This window comes from Sphaeramia orbicularis, chromosome 3 (assembly GCF_902148855.1).
Source record: "Sphaeramia orbicularis chromosome 3, fSphaOr1.1, whole genome shotgun sequence".
NCBI classification, from domain to species: Eukaryota; Metazoa; Chordata; class Actinopteri; order Kurtiformes; family Apogonidae; genus Sphaeramia; species Sphaeramia orbicularis.
Window position 1 is genome coordinate 14017357 of NC_043959.1, and position 21890 is coordinate 14039246.

Genomic DNA, 21890 nt, shown 5'->3' on the forward strand with positions numbered 1-21890 from the left:
TAATATTCTTCTTCAAAAGAATAAAATACCCGCCTTAATAGTCGTCTCTGCAGGCTATCGTCGGTGACCCGGGCCGGTGGGATGAACTCTGTTCCATTGCTGAGCGGGAGACTGAATGTTGCTACTGCGCATGCTCACTTCTTCTTCTTTGAATGCACAGTGGCAGTGAGACTGTGTCAGCTGCTTATTACCTCCGCCAAGGAGGTTATGTTTTTGCCAGGGTTTGTTTGTTTGTTTGTCTGTCTGTTTGTTTGTTTGTCTGTCCGTTAGTGTGCAGCATAACTCAAAAAGTTATGGGGGGGGGCACTGATGAGCCTTGGCGGAGGTCTGCGCTCTCCGAGTGCTTCTAGTTGATGTTAGTGATCCTAACTCTAAATGAAGTCATCTCCACTCTAAACACTAAGTATTTAGCATTTTTCTCCATGTAAGTAACTGTTACTTCATAAATACAAGCCAGAAGTGCATATTTTTTGATAATTTTGTAAGCTTAACTAATGAATGTATGTCAGGGCAACTATTGGATTTTACAGTGAAGTTTTACACAAAGACAATCTAATCTAAATTATAGGGCAGTAACTTTCAACAGAATCTGACACTATATTTGTTTTTCTTATTTTACCAGATAATGTGCCTTTGAGCATACTCTAAAATTCAACAATGAGAGAAACCTTTTTTCCATAATTTATTAAGACTTTTTAAACCTGCAGAAGCACCTTGGGTTATTGGTTTCCAGTGTGATAAAACTGGATAAACTGTTTGATGTATGCCTGCATTTTTAATTATCATTTCTGATATAAATATACTTTGCAGCTGTCATCAAAACACCCATTGAAGCAGAGGACAGTACATGGGCTTATGACTATTGCTTTCTCACTGCATTTGTTGTTCCTTGTAGACAACAATAAAATATAAATGTGTTAAATTAAATGTATTTACCAAAATTATCAGGTCACAGCTGTAATTTTGCCATATGTCACGGTTGTAACTAATTGTCACTTTGGTAGTGACAATTTTAGCTATTTCTTAACAAAACTCAGCAACACAAGGTTAAAAATGTCTACTAGTCACAGATTTGAGAAGATGGCAATACATAAAAACATAATATTTACCAGTAAAAACAAAAAAAATATTTATTTGTGGAAATTATGTGTTTGGTAGTGACAGTCTTAAAAAAAACATTGTGATTTTCAGATTTTGCAACACAGTTACTTAAAAGCCGAAGGCTGCTACTTCTATACTCACCATGTGTACATTAGAGAGAGGAGGTCTGTCTGTGTTGTAGGTGAAAATGTAGTGTATGTGGCTGAAAACAGACTCCCCCTGTGGACTCTAACTCATCTTGTTTTGGTAGTGACATGAAAACATGGGACAGCTTTTTTTGACATATTTCTTGAATTCAGAAAAAAAAAACCAAACACTAATCAATTTTGACATTTCAACTTCCCTTTAAAATACATCAGAAAGATACATATATAAACACACTTATAAAAAAAAATAAATAATAATAATAATAATAACAATAATAATAATAATAATAATAATAATAATAATAATTATTATTATTATTATTATTATTATTATTATTATTATTATTATTATTATTGTTATTATTATTATTATTATTATTATTAAAATAATATTTTCATCCAGTCAAATGAAGGTGTCAGAGGTAGGGACAGCCACTAAAAAGAAGGACATTTTTTTATATTTATTACTATCTGAACTAATGCTTTTGGACTGAATAGATCATAACATGACATAAACATCAAGGGTCTTAATTTTTTTTTTTTTTTTTTTGTAATGGTAGAATGGCCCATACACAATTATTTACAAGAATTCACCGCACAAACACGGAAGCACTACAATCACATGTCGCGTTACGTCACACTTCACATACAGAAGCGTTTCCGGCTTAGAAGAGAAAGACGTTCATGCTGCAGCCTGTTACCTGCCGTTAGCATTTCACCGTTGGATTTTATTTATATCAGTGGTCACATTTTTAACACTGTTTCAACGATACTGAACAAAACAATCGCTATTTTATTCGGTGTTTGCTTTAATTTTTCCTGCCGATTAATGTGACTGCTAGGTGGTTCTAACATGGGTCAAGTTAGCAAACACAAGCTAACAGTAATGCACACAGTTCAGGTAATGTATGATGGACCTAATGTTTATTCACTTAAAACCTGTGTCTGTGAAAGTCTGCATCACGTCTCTTGTGCTAAATGTTATACGTAACGATACACGGTGGTGTTATGAGTGGTTAAGGAGCTGTAGAACTACTCAGTAGTTGGTGGACTTACTCAGTTCACCGTTTTACACATGAATATGCAGGTTTGTTTGTACGTTATTAGTTTTAAAAAATGTTACCTAAAACTGTAGTTCGTCCTTCAGGTAAAGCAGGGCTGAGGTGCCTGAAGAGCAAGTATGTTCGACATTAGAAAATATGTTATATTTGTGGTTGTGTTTTCTGTCCCTAAAATCGAGTCTCCCTTTTTGCTGATTTCAATATTTCAAATTCCAGATGCACTTACAGGGTTGTCCTTACTTTACCTTTGTGATAAAATGTTTTACGCACACATTTTTATTTATTTTTTATCAATATGATTCTCAGACCCACGTTTATTCATTTAGAGCTGAAACGATTAATCAATTAGGTGCTTGAAGCGAATGCAAAAATTCATGATTCGATTAATCAACTCGAATTGATTGAAGGGAAATATTCTATTGCAGTTTTCCTGAACTGAAGCTTCTTTGTGCATCACAATAAGCGTCCATGTGAAACACAACAGTGGAACCAATGTTTAACAGCAGAGTAATGAAGAAGACAAAGCTCTGATTCAAGAGAACTGTGGTTGAATGATTTTTTTGGGATCACTTTGAGTCAATTAATCATTTCAGCTCTAATTCATTACTTCGAATTTGCTGTCCACTTCTAAAGTTAACTAGTTTCTAATAAAGTGTAGATACTCAGGAGTGTTATTATGTTATTAACACTATCGTTCAGCGTCTAATTTTTTGTGCTATTATTTGACAAAGAACTATGATTTTTGAATCATTTTGTACCCATATATATTATGTAGAAGTTTGCTAAAAAAAAATTTGGTCATTGATAGGGGTGTAAGAAAATATCGATTCTGCAATATATTGTGATATTTCATTCCAAAATTCTGTATCGATGTTAAAAAGTACTGTATTGATATTTTTAGGTATTTATTCAAATGCAATTGTGGAGGTTCATTTTTGTTTCTTGTTTATATTTTATTTCTTATTATTTAACACTGTTTTATTAAATAATGTTAGTTCCTTTGTTGGGATTGCACAAAAACAATGTTCTGATGTTAGTTCTGAACTAATAGAATAAGAACATTTGAACAGGATCTTAAACTGTAATGTTGGTAAAACAGAATTTCAGTTTGAACACAGGAAAATTTTGTGATATAGCATTAGATCCTGTTCTGGTCAAATAAAAATGTGTTTAGTATTTGTGCATATTTCAGGTGTAATTCAGTTCTTCAACGAAATAATCATTTTAAAAAGAAACAAACTAAAAATTGCCTTTTTAACAGTATCATGATATATCATGATATACTGTATCGTGATACTAGTATTGTGATGTATATCATATCACCAGATTCTTGCCAATACACAGCCCTAGTCATTGATACAGTATCAATGACTCAGTCAAATTTCACCATCAATGGACAACCCCCTATTCTTAAAAGTTCGTTCATAAAAGGTTATTCATAAAACACAGAAAATTGTTTCTGTTTCTTCAGCTTAAGTGCAGCATCTAAATCATATGATCATAGGGAAAACCTTGACTTTAATATCATAATACTGTATTAATCTCAAAATATTCGTGCCACATTTATAGCTGCAGTGATTAATGGATTTAATTTAGTCAACTTCTGTAATTTTGCTGAGGAAAAACAGATGATTCTGGCCCAGAGGTGTCATTAAGATTTAAAAAGTCCAGATCTGATATTTATAGATTCTCACCTGATAATTGTTTCAAGTTATTGCTCAATATACAATAAGACATGACACTGTACTACAAATTATTCACGTCAAGTGCTTATTTAGTTCATTTTTTGTTTATTGAGTTAGCTGTTTTGTTGCATGTGTTGGTTATTTAGTTTGTTCTTGTAATTTACTGCTTTTTCCATTTTGATTTAATATTGTTGGCAGGTTTTCACAAAGTTAAATTAAAAAAAAAAGAACGTGACAAATGCAGTGAGCAGTGAACTTTTGTGTCCTTTTTATTTAGAACAGGGGGAGAAAATGCCAAATAGTGAGAAATAAATCTGATTAAACAAAAGTCTTTAACAGAAAATGTATGATTGATATGATTTTTGAGGATTATTAAGTGAATATTTGCAGATTTCTTATCTCCTCTGTGACGATAACTGAACTTCTTTGGGATGCGGATTAAACCAGACAAGACGTCATGTTGATTTTTCACAAATTCTTTTTCATTTTATAAACCAAACAACTTATCGATTAATGGAGAAAATAGTTCCAATGTAGCCACGGTCAGCACATCCAGCATCACCTAGCTCAAACGTGTCGGACATTTTTCTGACTGTCCTAACCACTAGGGGTGTAAGAAAATATCGATTCTGCAATATATCGCAATATTTCATTTCACAATACTGTATCGATATTAAAAAGTACTGTATTGGTATTTTTAGGTATTTATTCTAGTGCAGATATTGTGGAGGTTCATTTTTGTTTTTCTTTTTTGTTTATATTTTATTTCGTATTATTTAACACTGTTTACCTCCGCCAAGGAGGTTATGTTTTTGCCAGGGTTTGTTTGTCTGTTTGTTTGTTTGTTTGTTTGTTTGTCTGTCCGTTAGTGTGCAACATAACTCAAAGTTATGGACAGATTTGGATGAAATTTTCAGGGTTTGTTGCAAATGGGATAAGGAAGAAATGATTAAATTTTGGTGGTGATCGGGGGTGGGGGGGCCACTGATCAGCCTTGGCGGAGGTCTGCGCTCTCTGAGTGCTTCTAGTTTATTAAATAATGTTTGTTCCTTTGTTGGGATTGCACAAAAATAATGTTCTGATGTTTGTTATGAACTAATAGAATATGAATATTTGAACAGGATCTTAAACTTAAATGTCTGTAAAACACTTTAAGTTTTAACAGAGGAAAAGTTTGTGATATAGCATTAGATCCTGTTCTGATCAAATAAAAATGTGTTTAGTATTTGTGTAGATTTCTGGTGAAATTCAATTCTTCAAGGAAATAATCATTTAAAAAAAGAAACAAAAAATTGCCTTTTTAACAGTGTCATGATATATTGTGACATATCGTATCTTGATCCTAGCATTGTGATTTGTATCGTATCGCCAAATTCTTGCCAATACACACCCCCACTAACAGCCTGCTGTGGCTGATGGGTTTTCTGCATTACTGGAACCCTGACACATTAAGCTTTGTACATGTCAGATTATTTCTGTGCGCTAACATTTGCATCATTTGTTTTGTCATTTGTACGCAGCTATGAGTGTTTTTACCCATCAACCCCAGCTTTGGTCTGTCAACATAAGTGCAAGCATGAGCAACCTGGACCACAACCAGCTTTTCCATCCTAGTTGCCGTGACAAAACAACAGTCTCTGGTGATTCATCAGACACCCGTGAGCCTGCCAAGCAGCCTCTCCAAGGTCTAAAATTGGCATCACATGAAGTATTGGAGAAAGCACAGCAGAGGGGCAGGTTGAAGTGCTCGAAATGCGGGGGATCAAGGATGTTCTTTTGCTACACATGCTGCTCATTAGTGGGTGTCAGCCTGCAAGAAATCCCAGTAATCAAGGTCAGTATGAGGGTAGGATGCACTCGATGGTTCTTCTAAAGGTGGCCTTGAGTTTAAAGTTGCTTTACTAGTAGTTTTTTTTTAATATGGTGGAAAATCCTAAATCATGTACAATCTATGAAATTTGACAGATTGGTGGTTAAAGTGTAAAGCCCAATCCCAATTCACCCTTTAATCCCTCCCCTTTACCCTTACCCCTTGGCCCTTGCACTTGGCACTACCCCTTGAAATGGAGCTGTAAGGGATTGAAACATTCCCCTCTGAAATGGGACAACCCTTCACAACCTGTGATGACGTACATCATCAGTCATCGATACTGCTATAAACAAATGCAACAACTTTGTTTCTGAAAGTATTCCCCATGTCGTCGGCAGCTGGAACCGTCTCTGTTCCATGGGCTTTGGTCATCTTTTTGCGTCTATCAACTATAAACTGCAGAAATCCAATCTAAATGATTGAAATGGCATTAAACGGTTGATCAAATGATTAAAGCGATACCGTATGATGTGGCATTTTTACACTTTTCTTTTGTCATCTTAAAATGCTCCTAATAAGCATGTGTCAAACTAAAATGTAAAAGAAATCCACCAGGTTTTGAAACTCAAAAAGGTTTAATTCTCATATACTACTCATATTTCTGATAAAATTCTGACCAATGATTTTATTCGGTCCGAATGAAATAATTAGCCGAATCTGGCTGAGCCTCCTGTCAATCATCCATTATGGCCGTCCAGCATCCGATCCATTATCGCCGTCCCTGCATCCGATAGGGGTGGATGATGTATTTGATTACTGAGGGAGGGGTCCGTGGACACACCGAAGCGGACCGGACCTCCGACTCTACCTCGGCTTCCACCGCTCGCATCAGGTGAGAGGAGGGGAGTGTCAGAGCTCAGGCAGGGAAGTGGGCGGGGCTTTGAAGGGAGGCCGGTTGATCATGTTCAAACTTTTACTAAGTGCTGTGAGAAATGCCACATCGGTAGCAGTGGCGGCTGCTCGTCTTTCAGAGAGGGGAAGCTCATTTTCGGCTTACAAAAAAAAAAGTCCGGTTATTCAAACATAAATTTTGCCCTCTATTCCTTTTTAAGAAAATGGTCAGTGACCTTATCGTACCAACTAAGCAAGAAAACAATGAAATTATGTTAAATTGAAATAAGGAAGTACAATAAGTGTGTTTTATTTACAGTGCAAGAAATGAACAAGTAATTTCGTAGCGGTTTCTCTCTTGATTTCACAGCAGAATGCGCGGCGGTATTAAACTGAACTGTGTCAGTGAAGGAGTAGATCTGAAAATAGCTGTCAATCAAACGGGATTCAGCCTTTCGACTGATCCTCCAATCAGCACATGGAAGCTCAGCGTCCGGCCCAGCCGAGGCCCGCCCACAGCTCCTTTCACTCCCAGAGACGCTGAGCGTCCGGGGGCAGGACAACATTTATCCAATTACCGTCCAGTTTTGTGGCAATGAAAAAAACTGTTCCACTCAGTCCCATTGAAGTGCATGGACGCTGAGCGTCTATGGGCAAATGCACTGAGCAGAGATCGTATGAGAAAACAGCGACACGAGAATGTATGAGAAGTGAACAACATCGAGTCTGATGATTTGTGATAAAGCTGATTCTGAATGAACTCGTCTGTGAGATGAACGTGTTCTAACACATTTGTAGTCAATGAAATGTCAACACAACCGTACATATTTGACTATTTAATTTTTGTAATTTTAAGGGAAGCTGAGCTTCCCTTGCAGTCTGTGAGAAATCGCCTCTGATCGGTAGGTATAGCTTTAAGTTGTTTATGAAGAAAATCCGTTAATTTGTGTTTCTTTCGTCACTGCTGCACTATTTTGCTGTGTTTACCTCCATCTTGCCAATGATTGGAACAGAATTATGGGAAATTTCTCCTACCCTTCCGTTTGTCGTGTGGTCTTGCAAAATTTCCATTTCAAGGGTTATACAACCCTCCGCCTTAACCCTTCCCCTCCATGTAATTGATAATTGGTAAGGGGGAGGGGCCAAGGGGTGAAGTGGGATTCGGCCTTACTGTGTTGTCCTGACTCAAATGTGGTGTATTGTTGTGTTTTAGCTTCCTGTGAGGATCGACATCATCAAACATCCAAATGAGACCGATGGCAAAAGCACTGCAATCCACGCCAAGATCCTGGCTCCAAATGATGTGACCATATACACGTACCCCGTCATACCTGAGTTTGAAAAGGACAGGGTCAGTTTATGTCACTTGTGTGCCGTCACTGACTCGTTTACCTTCTTTTTCTTTTGCACCATCTCTTTGTTTTTTCCTTGATTCACAAAACAAACTAGAAAAGCACTAGGAGAGCACAGACCTCTGCCAAGGCAGATCAGTCCCCCCCCCCCGATCACCACCAAAATTTAATCATTTGTTCCTTTTGCCAGTATCAACATGTTCTAAAAATGTCATCAAAATCCATCCATAACTTTTTGAGTTATCTTGCTAACAGACAGACAGACAAACTCTGATGAAAACATAACCTCCTTGGTGGAGGTAATTATACCAGACTTATTAACATCAGCATGGGCTGCTATGGGCTTTTATTCATGCTTGGACACCGATACCGTTAACTCAACGAGTCAGAATCCAGATGTTTATTTGATGACACTCCTCTACTCTTTTGAGGTTAAAGTCTATGGGTTGTGGAACAAATAAGACATTTGAGAATGTCATCTTGGGCTTTTGAAAACACTGAAGGACATTTTTAAAATAATTTTCTGCCGTTTTCTAAACCAAACAACTGATCCATAAGTAAAGAAAATTATCAACATTAAACGTACATGCATACGTCTCAATTATTTTTCCTTCCATCATTCCAAAAATTTTCACACTAGGGTGAAAAATGTCTTCTCTGCATCTTGTTTCATTATTTCTTTGTCTCCTAACCACTTCTGTGTTTGCGCAATTACACTTCCAAACTGTTTTCTCCTCCCTTTGAGACGTGTTAAATCTAGACTCAGTTTCTATCAGTAAAATTGCTTTCGTGTTTGATAAATCACTTTGCGTCTGTTAAATTAATTAATTTACATTTTCTCCTCCCAGCACACGCACAACTGCATGTAAACGCCCCTTATTTCATATTCATTGTGGTAAATGTACTAACTGGATGCAGACGCGCTTTTTTGCATCTTTGAAAGATGCAGCCCTTAGTGCGCACTGTTAGTAAATCAGTTTGTACATTTTTTTGCGTGCGCAATGAGTTTGCATACATTTTAATACACGCAAACCTTTAGTAGATCTGGCCCTAAACATTTAAAGTCATTTTTTTCATCATTTGTTTTTGATCCGTGCGTGCAGATAGAATCAGACTTTCATTTGACCTGACTGGCAGTTTTATTGTGCTTTTGAGTTCTGATGCTATGTTTTATCCTTGGTTTCTCACCAAACTCATTTTTGCTTTTATCTTGACTAGTTTTTCATGTTTGCTCAGTTTAACAGATCCTATTCATCTCTGTCAGAGCTTCTTAAATTCAACCAGACGTTCTATGACTTCATTTATTTGTGGTTGTGTGCGGTCTCCAGGCGGTGTTGGTGTTCCCGGGTCCAGGGGCTGTCACTGTGCAGAACATGTTGCAGAATTTGCTCGACAGGTCCGACAGCTGCTCACGTGACTCTCTTGAACCCTGCAGAAAGAGACTTAAAAGCCAGCCAATTGAAGCGTCCGCTGTCAACCCGCCGTCGGGGACCCCTGATGAAGAAAGGGGCTCAGAGTCAAGGGCGCTCCCCCTCCAGAGGGTGGTCTTCATCGACAGCACATGGAACCAGACCAACAAGATCAGCACAGATGAGAGGCTGCAAGGTAGTCCTGATAGATTGGCGCAGCTTTTCTGTGGGTGATTGAGGGCATTTTTTTCTCCACCCACGGCGCTGTTGAACATTACCTCACCCACTGTTCTGTGTTCTCCTTCAGATCTGCTCCAGGTAGAGCTGAAGATGAGGAAAACATGCTTCTGGCGCCATCAGAAGGGCAAACCAGACACATACCTTGCTACAATTGAGGCTATCTATTACTTCCTCAAGGACTTCCATGAGCATTGCCTTGCTCAGGAGTACAACGGAGAATATGATAACCTGCTGTTCTTCTACTCCTACCTTCACTCACTTGTCAACAAAGCAAAGACTTCAGCTGAAAAACGCTGAACCTTGCAGTAAGGCGAGACTTAAATCAGCTTCTTGTGACTTTATGAACCAAAAGTCCTGTTTTATCCATTTTTATTTTGCAACAAATGCGATAATATAATTTGTAAAGGATATTCAGGGTTTTCTCTGTCACGGAAAAACCTGGGACAAGTCATGAAAGTAAATCGGAAGTTCTGAAAAAGTTGTGTAATTTATTTTTTAATGACTATAATACAGTGGTTCCCAACATTTTTTGACTCGTGACCCCATTTTAACATCCCGAATTTCTGGCGACCCCAGAACAAAGATATTTGTTTCCTAATATTAATTTGTACTTCAATAGTTTGCTATACTATGTTACAAATACCGTAAACGTTAATTTTAGAGGACATTTAGTCTATATAATGTATATTATTATGGACGGAGGCAGTAAAGCCAGATGTAGATTACTGCACAAAGAAAGAATTGGATTTTCCTTGGTCAGGATATGTACAGTCAGTCCATCTTGGATTTACAAGGCTGATAATTAATACTGAACAAACAAGAACTCAAACTATGAATTATGAAAGAGCTGCAGCATCTGAAACCGACCACAATGAACATTTGACAGATAAACAGTACCACAGTGCTGCAGTTTCAGCTTCACAGTTTGTCATGTCTGTTATGTATCAGGATTGTCTCTATCAACTATTAATACATTGTTTATTAGTAAGTTTGTTTTTTATTTTTAATCAATTACTAGAAATTTCAGACAACCCCATTTTAATTCCAAGGTGACCCCACGTGGGGTCCCAACCCCAAGGCTGAAAATACTGGACAAAATTATAATAACTCCTCACTTCTAGGCCACAGAATGCCAAGGAGTTGTATGTACTATTGATATTCAAAAAATAAAATTAATTCAGAATATCCACGTTACAACTAAAACATCACCAAACTAACTTGGACTGGAACACTCATTGAAAGTGTGAAATCCACATTATATAGTAAATCCACGTTTGCACACTTTGTTAATAACTACATGTAAAATCCATTTGGTATTGTCCACACGAGATAAGAACTGTCACAGTTAAATCTGAATTGTGGGTCAAGAAATGGCAGCAAACCTAATCTAGATTATACAAGGGAAGTGGATTCTGTTTGTGTGTGTGTGTGTCTCAGGCATCACACTAACTCCGTACAGAGCTGACTATCAGATCATCAGATCTGTACGTGTTAAAGCCGGTGTCTGGGTTTTTATTTCAGAAGGCTGGATCTGAATCAGAAAATAAAGCTGAGTTCGTTACGCATTACCACTGATCAACTAAACTCATGTCTGAACTCATCAAGTTCATCTTTAAATCCATGTGTTCGTTTTTTTTTTTAATCCAGATATTCGTTTATGACATCTGATTTTCAGCGAGGTCTTAAGATTGAAGTTGATGTACAAACGTAGTATTAATACATTTAAATATTTTTATTTACAAATCAGTACATCCTGAAACCTGATAAATGACTTCATTACAACCACTTTTTTTTTATTTTCAGTTCTAATCAATGCGATCTCCAAAAATAATTATGATATTAGTGAATAATGCATTGGTTTGCCTCTGCTCTAATAGAAGGCTTCTCTAATCTTGGCTTGCAGGCCGTCACACGTCTTCTTGGCGTCTCCCAGTAACATAGATGTGTTGGGTTTGTAGAAAATGGGGTTGTCTACGGCGGCGTAGCCAACACCGAGGGTACGCTTCATCACAATCACCTGGGGGCAAGTTTAACAAAGTGTTGGTGGTTGTTTTTTCTGCCACATGCTTAATAAAAATGGACAGAGCAGGTGGAAACACTTCAAACCAACCTGCTTCGACTTCCACACTTCCAGGACCGGCATGCCAGCAATTATGGAGTTGGGATCCTCTTGTGCAGCAGAATTCACGGTATCATTGGCACCGATGACTAATGTCAGGTCTGTCTCTGTGGGCCACAAACACAGACGTTTAGACGCACTAATCACCGGCAGTAGTTGTCCAAACTAAACGTATTATGCTCCTCAACGCTGCACTTATCTCCCTTTATCATAAGCAGAACCATGTGTCTCCAGCCTTTTCGCTCTGAAAACAAGATTGTTTCCCTGATAAACATGATATATCTGACAGTCCAGACTCAGCATCGAACTGCTCCAAGTGTGGATGAAAGAGGGATGCAGTAATCGTACATAAGTGCTTGGGTAATAATATTCGACACCTTCCTGTCAAAGTCACAACCACACTGTAAGACCAGATAAGTTAAGTTTTCTTAAAAAATCTGAGGTGACCTGTTGCTTTAAAAAATATAAGTAATGAGTACTGAAAACTTGAGTGTATTAAACTGAAATGCTTGATTTGAATGGAATTGCTATTTTAAGTCCATCACACTAAATACCAAGGTAATTTAACTTAAAATTAGTTGCAATGTCAGTTGCTTTGTATGATCACAAGAGTTAATATCATCGGTTCACTTTACTCAATTCCAAGTTGATTTAAATTCAAATCTTTCGCAATATAAATTGTTCTGTACAATTATTCAGCTTCATATATTGTAGCATGGATGGAAGTTAGCTCTATGCAATTTGCCAGGATAGGAAGTGCTTTTAATTTGGCAAGGCATAAAGATTTACATAGAACTCAACTAATTGCAGATGAACAGTAAATCCATAGTTCTTCCTGTGGCTCTGACTCATGGTGCAGCTCTACAAAAATACAAAAAGGCCAATAAACACTGACATACACACATTCAGTCCAAATGAACACTAACACCACAACCCCGCTGAACCTCTGCACAGAAAAAGAACACATTTACAATAACATGCCCAATACCCACAATGCAATGCACAGATAAAAAGGTGTGGTCATGACTAAAAGTGAGTGATTTAAATCCATTCAACTTCAACTTTTTCGTACTTTTGACTGTCTACAAATTAGTTGAATATACTGAACATTTTATAGTAATGGAATAAAACTGAAATCATTTAAGTACATTGTAATTAAAGTATTTTAGTAAATACAAAGTTCGGGCTTACAGTGCAGAAGACAACAGGCCTGTGATAAAACCACATTATGTACAGGGTTGGTACGGGTGCTTGAAATCCTTGAAAACACTTGAATTTCAATGTTGTGTTTTCAAGGTCTGAAAAGTGCTTGAATTTTAGTTGAAGTGCTGGTAATTATAACTGTGATGTGATTTATTTATTTTTAAAATTAATTCAAGGCAAAAGTACTTACAGAGAGGTGATACATTTAGAAAAACAAAACTTCATGTCAAAAAAAAAAAGAAAAACATTTCCAGGTGTTTTCAGGTCGACTCCAGGTACATTTTTGTCTTAATCTTTGTCCGAAAACACCAAGTAGCTTTCCTTTTTGGATTAAACTTTGTGCTCTCCTGTAATTTCTAAACTTTTCTTTTCAGTGTTTATAGCATAATACAATGTACATCATTGTGATAAAAAGTGAAAAAAGTAACCATAAGTACATGTATTCCTGTAGATCTGTATTTTACCCCAGTGATAAGGTGCTGAAAATGACCCTTAAAAGAGCTTGAATTTGACCCCGAAACATGTGTATGAACCCTGTATGTAATAATGTGACAAAAATATCTAACTGAAATGGAAAGATGAGAACATTTTTTTCTAAATGCAGTTAAATGCATCTTAAATTATAAAAATACAAGAAAAAAACTGGCCAGCTTTTGTGTGTCCATTTAGACCAAGACCAGGGTCACTTTATTATTAGCAGTGTCAAATTCATATAATAAAAATATAAATGACATTACTTAAGCTTAAAGAAATCGTGTATGTGAAATATTTTGTGCGTTACATGTTTTCTGTACTCTGTTGTGGAAAAGAAGCTTGGAACAAACTTCATCTGAAACATTTTTGATTTATGACTGACTTTTGTATCTGGGTGTAAAGATTGAATGAAAAGTTCATGTTTGGACGTACTTGGACCTTTTACATCCTCCCACAAGAAAATGTTACTGTTATCAATTAGGGCTGTAAGAAAATATCAGTTCTGCAATATTTCGTGATATTTCATTTCACGATACTGTATCGATATTAAAAAGTACTGTATTAATATTTTTAGGTATTTATTCAAATACAGATATTGTAAAGGGTTAATTTTTGTTTTTCTTTTTTGTTTATATTTTATTTATTGTCATTTAACACTCTTATTAAAATAATGTTAGTTCCTTTGTTGGGATTGTACAAAAATAATGTTCTGATGTTAGTTCTGAACTAATAGAATATGAACATTTGAACAGGATCTGAAACTGTAATGTCTGTAAAACAGAATTTAAGTTTTATCACAAGAACATGTTGGGGTATAGCATTAGATCCTGTTGGGATCAAATAAAAATGTGTTTAGTATTTGTGCAGATTTCTGGTGTATTTCAATTCTTCAAGGAAATAATCATTTAAAAAAAAGAAACAAAAAATTGCCTTTTTAACAGCATCATGATATATCGTGACATATCGTATTGTAATCCTAGTATTGTGATTTGTATCATATCGCCAGATTCTTGCCGATACACAGCCCTATTATCAATACACTGCAAATTCACTTCTTGGATAATTATTGTTCTCATATCTGTGTACAAAACATTGGCAAAACTACAATAGATAATGATTAAACAGCTTCGAAAAGCTTGAAAACAGAACAAAACTGCAACCGGTAGATCATGAAAAAGTTGTTTGATTAATTTTGATTCTGTCTCTATTAGGGATGTGTATTGGCAAGAATCTGGCAATACAATACAAATCACAATATTAGGACCACGATGCGATATATCATGGTATATCACGATATTGTTAACAATGCAATATTTTTTGTTTGTTTTGTTTCTTCTTCTAAGAGATTATTTCCTGGAAAAATTTCATTATACCAGAAATATGCACAAATACTGAACACATTTTTTTCTGATCAGAACAGGATTTAATACTGTATCACAAAAGTTTCCTCTTGTAAAAACGAAATTTTGTTTTAAATAATATTCATAAATAAATAAATAAAATTATATTTACAGACATTACAGTTTCAGATCCTACTCAAATGTTCATATTCTATTAGTTTTGAATAGAATACATAGTGCACAGTCCCTGAATCATTCAACATCATAACATTATTTTTGTGCAATCCCAACAAAGGCACTGACATCTGCCTCTCTCAGACAGTAAAAAGTGCTTTTACGATGATTGAAATAACCATTATTTAACAAAACAGTGTTATCACTTAAAAAAAAAAACTATATGCATGACCTGTAATATCATAAAACTACTTTTTTAGTATAGAAACAAGAGAGCAAAATACTCATATATAGAATATAGAAATAAAAGTAACACAAAAAAAGAAGAAGAAAAAACAAAAACATGAACCTCCGCCATATCGCCATTTAAATAAATACCTAAAAATATCGATACAGTACTTTTTAATATCGATACAGTATCATGAAATGAACTATCATGATATATTGCAGAACTGATATGTTCTTACAGCCCTAGTCCCTATAGATTTGATAGTAAATGTGTTAATATGCTCGGCCGTCTGATGGAAGGGGAAAGCCTGAACATATAACAACCATAGAAATATGTCATCATGTGGTCATATTACATAATGAATTAAACATGTGCCCTGAATGGGGTAAAAGTGATAAAAGTGGTACCTGGGAAGTCCTCATTGATCTCATCCATCTCCAAAACCACATCATAGGGAACGCCAGCTTCAGCCAGGAGGACATTGAGCTGCCCCGGCATCCGACCGGCCACCGGGTGGATCCCAAACCTGGGGGAGCACAGGACAGGATGGGGATTACATTATGGAATTACATTTTGGGAAAAGTAGGTCAATGTTCAAAATTTTAAGAATTTTTCAAATCTTTTTTTTGTTTTTTTCCCCATTTACTTATAATGGTCGAAATTTCACATGTCTGTAGCAGCAAAACTATTGGTTGAATTTATACCAAATTGGGTTTATATATTGCCAGTGACCCAGAATAGATGTAGTTACATTTTGGGAAAAGTAGGTCAAAGTTCAAATTTTTTTTCAATCTTTGTAAATCTTTTTTTTCCCCATTTACTTGTAATTGTAATTTACAAGGCTGACAATTAATGCTGAATAAAGAATAACTCAAACTATGAGTGAATGAACATTTGACAGATAAAGAGAACCACAGTGCTTCAGTTTCACAACCAGTTTGTATGTATGTCTGATATGGATTGGGATTGTCTCTGTCAACTCAGCATATATTTTTTACGAGTAAGTTTTTATTTTTTATTTTTTATCAATTACTAGAAATTTCAGGTGACCCCGTTTGGGGTCCCGACCCCAAGGTTGAAAAACACTGCAGTAAATGTTGCTACAGGAAATTCAGTTGTACCTGTGTTAAAAAAAATCTCAAACTAGAAACTAGAACATGGTTTACAGAATAGTAAATTATGTACAGTAGTTGTTATAAGTATAAATAGTAAGTGTTGAATACAGTAATACAAGGATAATGCTGCATCATTTTTTGAAAGCATTGTAATAAATAAATAAATAAATAAATAAATAAATAGCAAAGATCCACTTGAGTCCTCTGAAAACCCTGACCCAATCTGGACTTGTCAAAACAAACCACCTCCTGTTTAAAGGAATTCTGCTCACATCACATGATGGGAGGTGCTTTTATGATGCTTATGTTCCTGTTAAAGTCCATAAATGAAAACAGAGACCAGCAGTAGTGTATGAAGACACTGACCGGACAGTCTTGCCCTGCTCCCTGAGCATCTTCACCATGTCTGCGATTGGATACTGGGCCTTGGCTGCACACAGACCCCAACCTGATAGATGGAGAAAAAAACAGAAGAACAAGTTTGGGTTCACAACAGAAAACAGAACCACCACAGTTTCACTCGTATCCGTGGTGATTCTATGCCACTTCATGACTGCTCAGGTTTGTAACGTGGCATTTCCTTTTCTGGGTTTGTGTTCAGGTTCTGCTTTACCTGCATAAACTGGACATTTGATTAATACAGAAACAACAATAACTGTGTCAGTGTTTCACAGTCCACAATAACCTGAACCTGAGAGCAAAAGACAAAAGTTGATACTGGAGTTTAAACATATAATTACCTAAGTCACTTTAAATTTAATTGCACTCTGCTGCTGTAAGTCAGGACATGCAACACCCACTACAACACTAGAGTCATTACTGTCACCTGTATGTTCTGCATATTTGACACTAGACTCACTTTTGTGTGTGTGTGTGTGTGTGTGTGTGTGTGTGTTTTACTTGACTGTTTTTTACACTTACACTGTCTTTTTTATCTAACTGTTTTATACTTACATTTATTCTTGACTATATAATTGATGTGTGTATCTTGAGCCCTTTACAGAAAGTAAAACCAAATTTCATAATGAGAATAAAGCTTATTGCATTGTATTGTATTGTATTGTATTCTATTGCATTGCATTGTATTCTATTCTCTATCTTTGAATAAAAATTAAAACTGTGGATTAAAGTTTACACTTGTATTAATTTTACAGATACTAGAGTTAAACTCTAAGATGCAGTGTGTGATATTTGGTCATATCTAACTTACTTCCTTTGTGATTTCATCATCATGTGGTGACTGTTCACATTTACATCATATCCAACACCATGTACTTTTCTGGGTTTGTGTCTAGGCTGGTGCTGAATTGGAATAAATACATTATTTGACAGAGTTATTGTTCAGTGAAATAAAAGTCACAGCGGTCCAGGAGAGCTTGAGCAACAGTAAAAGCCTTTCATTCCTCCTTTTGTCCTCCCTCCTCACCACAAATCTCCTTTTTGTATTAAATCACACTAGTTCAAGGGTCTGAGAGTCATTTTTCTGAGAAAACTTTTGCATGTGTGGCGTGCGTTTGGTTCCACTGCGTGTAAAAAAACCTGTTCCGTGCATCTGCGTAACCTCTGTTTGACCCCGGTGCTCAGGTACCTTGTAGAGTTCAGTATTTCCCTAATGGAGGTTTTTGAAGCCAGTTTTTGAACCATAACCTGTATCTTCTAATTCTCTAGATGACTGGAGCCTTCTGTTTCCTCACTGCCATGCTTTTGTTGTTGACAGAGTACGGAGAAATCTCCAGTCTGGACTCAATAGCTCTTATGACTTTTCACTGTTTCTCTAATCAAAGCAGCATGTTGGACCACACAGCTGTCCTTGCATTGGAAAACAACAGCCATCCAAGTATCCCAGTTATTCCAAGTGGTTTTCCCTTGTAGACCCCACTCAACAGCTCGTCAGTGTTCAGACATTTTGGTCTTTCAATTTGATAAATCAAGATGTGGTCATTGCATCGCACACAAATCAAACACATCATTCTTTACTCTTTGTTAACAAACATGCACTAACACACTCAACAGCAGCAGGAGGTTCGGGGACCATTTGTGAACAAACTGCTCCCTCTTGTGGTTTTGTTACGAAATCAGCAATTTGTCTTTTCTTCTGACACTTCGCAGTTTTTCAGAGCTGCATGCAACTTTTTTGATCCTGGTTTTGGCATTGCAGCGATCCACAGTCTCCCACAGTCAGGTGAAGTTAATATGTGAACCTTTACCTGGAACCAGGGCTCAGGGGTTAAAGGGTTCATATGCGAACCTTTACCTGGAACCAGGGCTCAGGGGTTAAAGGGTTCATATGTGAACCTTTACCTGGAACCAGGGCTCAGGGGTTAAAGGGTTCATATGCGAACCTTTACCTGGAACCAGGGCTCAGGGGTTAAAGGGTTCATATGTGAACCTTTACCTGGAACCAGGGCTCAGGGGTTAAAGGGTTCATATGCGAACCTTTACCTGGAACCAGGGCTCAGGGGTTAAAGGGTTCATATGTGAACCTTTACCTGGAACCAGGGCTCAGGGGTTAAAGGGTTAACCGCTGATGTGATGGATCCAGACTGTCTGGAAACCACAGCTGGACAGCAGAGGAGGATTCAGGAGGGCCCGTATTAAAAGAATCTGATAACACAGTGTTTTTTTGGTCTCTGATGTCGACCCAAAGCTCTTCAATAACTGTCTTTTTTCCCAAATGTCTGTACTTTATCCTGGACAAGCTGTGGCTTCTGTATAAAACACTGTATTTCAAATATGCAAGAGTAATTTAAGCTTTTGGCATCATACTGTTAGTCTTTTTGACATTACAAATTAAAATCAAGAACGGGGTTGATTAAATCTGACTGCCTTTACACGGTTTCCTTCAGTTCCTTTAATGCATTCAGTGGAAAACTGACTTCTGCTCAAACTTATACTATGATGTCGAAGGATTTATTTGACAAAATAATAAGTTATAAGAACATTTTTGCCTAAGCCTCTGTCACTTTATGTAAACCCTGACAGAACCTCATTCTGGGCTGCACCACAAACACTATTCATTCATTCATTCATTTTTTGAACCCGCTTTATCCTCACTAGGGTCACGGGGGTCGCTTGGAGCCTATCCCAGCTACATAGGGGCGAAGGCGGGGTACACCCTGGACAAGTCGCCAGTTCATCGCAGGGCTGAACATATAGAGACAAACAATCACTCTCACATTCACACCTATGGGCAATTTAGACCACAAACACTAATTACCACAAACACTAATTTAACCTAAATCCACAATTAAAAAGGAGAAAACCTTTTATGTTCTAAGCCTGTTCCCTATCTGTATTATAAAACCCCAGTGGCCTGTGTGTGTGTGTGTGTCTCTGGAATCACATAAAATCCGTACACCACTGACTGCTGCAGTTTGTCATACTTATCTAGGTCTGGTCAAGGATCAGAATAGCGAAAACAGCAAGCTGATAGAACCAATATTTTGGCAGATATTAGTCATTTTGAATACAATATCCTTACAATCATGTTGCTATGGCCAGAACACTTTGGCGGTGACAGCTGGACAAATGCGGTACAGCATGCACAAATACACAACAGCATAAAAACGACCACATGTAGAACCTGTGGACCTGTGGATATAGAACAGTATGGAAGTAAATCTGTCTCAATAGATTTTGAATTATAAAAGCCATTGAATTTCTAGCACTGAATTTTTTTTGCACTGAAATTAAGTATCTGAATTTTTTGTCTCTGAATTCAACTATGTTCATAAATTTAGAATAAAAAAATTCAGATACAAAAAATTCAAAACCAAAAATTCAAATACAAAAAATTCAAAAGCAAAAAATTCAGATGCAAAAAAATCAGATACAAAAAATTCAAAAGCAAAAAATTCTGATTAAAAAAATTCAGATCACACATCCACGCTGATTGTCTTCCTGCATCGGTGTCACATGACCAGCCTAACGTAACTCGAATGGCTGGCTGTTGGTTCAACTTGAGACAGAACTGATTGCTTATCTTTGGTGTCCTGGATGTGTGATCTGAATTTTTTGCTTCTAAATTTTTGCATCTGAATTTTTTTTTATTCTAAATTTATGAACATAGTTGAATTCAGAGACAAAAAATTCAGATACTTAATTTCAGTGCAAAAAAAATTTAATGCTAGAAATTCAGTGGCTTCTATTATTCATAATCTGATGAGACAGATTGACTTCCATAGACCAGGGTTGGACTCAGACCAGCAGACTGCAGGTTCAACTCCTCTGACAGTGGAGTCTGAATATAGGACTCCTTTGGTCCTCGTCGCTGTGCTTTTGTGTGTATGATGAACACCTTCAGTACCTGGTGTGATGATGATGCTGTTGGCCTCTTTGATGATGTCGATGGTCTGGTCCACGTTGACCTCGGTGTGAGTCCCCACAATCTCCATGGGCTTTCCTCCAGCTGTAGACGTGGTGCCGTAACCCCCCAGGATCACATTGGGAAGGGAGCGATTCATTGCCTGTTTACATGCAACAACGATTCTCTGATTATTCTCCGATTTCTGGAGCTGTCAGATTATTTAGGTGTAAAAACAGGATAATCTGATCTGTTTTATCAGGTAACAGCAGTAATCTGATTACAGTCAATCAGATTAACACACCTGGAGTTTTCTCCAATACTCTGATGTCTTCCTGCTTCTATACAAGTTAATCTGATTTATTTAGTTCTTTTACGTCTGCGCCAAGGTTATTATCATTAATGAAAACTAACGAAATGACAAAAAACAGAATTGTAAAAGCATTTTCATTAAGTGAAATAAATAAAAACTATAATTAAAAGAAAAAAACGCTAACTAACTGAAACTGTATTGTGTGTTTACAAAACTAATTAAAATGTATAAAAATTCTGGATAAAATTCCCTTCGTTTTCGTCTTTGTCAATGTCGGATTGATACGAAAGCGATTTATTTCGCTCTAGCAGTTTTAGCTAGCAGCACCATATGGCACTTCACAGTCCATCACTTGTGGTTTCCAGTCGTCTTCTGGTCCCCACTCTACCTGGAAACATGGAGACTAAAGTTGGGAGAAAGCAGCAGAGTCCTGTCTGGGATTTATTTGAATACGACGGAGAAGAAGAGAAAAGATATGACAAAACTAAAATTAATACTAAAACTAAACTAAAACATTTAGAAAAAAATGAAAACTAATAAAAACTAGTAAACCTGCTCTAAAAACTGATTAAAACAAACTGAATTAGAAGAGAAAAAAAAGTCAAAACTAAATAAAACTAAACTATAATGAAAAATCCAAAACTATTATAACCTTGACTGGCTCTAGTACAAATGCTAATATCTGATTGGTCTATGGCAATAGACAAACCCATATTTTGTGCCGCTGTACTGTGGCAGTAGACATTGCCTTTTTGATTATTGCATTTCTTAAGTGCCTGTAAATGTGTTAGATCTGATTATTACAATTATCTGATTACTACCAGTTTTTCTGGTCATGTAAACAGGCTCAGTGACTCATACTTCAGATCAGATGGGCAGTGGCGGCAGCAGCATCTGTATGGTGTTCTACTCACCACTAGGGGAA

The 21890-nt window shown here is 36.7% G+C and overlaps 2 protein-coding genes across 3 annotated transcripts in view; one reads left to right on the forward strand and one right to left on the reverse strand.

Moving 5' to 3' along the window:
• Positions 1–1909: 1909 nt before the first annotated feature.
• On the forward strand, positions 1910–10409 carry dtwd1 (DTW motif tRNA-uridine aminocarboxypropyltransferase 1). The gene is made up of 5 exons (XM_030131133.1): positions 1910–2148; positions 5514–5827; positions 7908–8045; positions 9375–9651; positions 9763–10409. Exons 2-5 carry the CDS (start codon positions 5516–5518, stop codon positions 9990–9992), a joined length of 957 nt encoding a protein of 318 aa, XP_029986993.1. The 5' UTR covers positions 1910–2148; positions 5514–5515; the 3' UTR covers positions 9993–10409.
• A 1003-nt stretch (positions 10410–11412) lies between these two features.
• The window catches only part of nnt2 (nicotinamide nucleotide transhydrogenase 2), a 38677-nt gene continuing 28199 nt past the window's right edge, over positions 11413–21890 (reverse strand). Inside the window, exons 17-21 of one of the 2 annotated variants that reach the window (XM_030131115.1) lie at positions 20656–20815; positions 16716–16797; positions 15642–15760; positions 11806–11921; positions 11413–11712 (exon numbers count right to left, since the gene is read on the reverse strand). In XM_030131115.1, coding sequence (XP_029986975.1) covers positions 11566–11712; positions 11806–11921; positions 15642–15760; positions 16716–16797; positions 20656–20815 — 624 coding nt within the window. In that variant the 3' untranslated portion in view covers positions 11413–11565. The remainder of the gene's footprint in view (positions 11713–11805; positions 11922–15641; positions 15761–16715; positions 16798–20655; positions 20816–21890) is intronic. The other variant, XM_030131116.1, reaches the window with a different exon arrangement.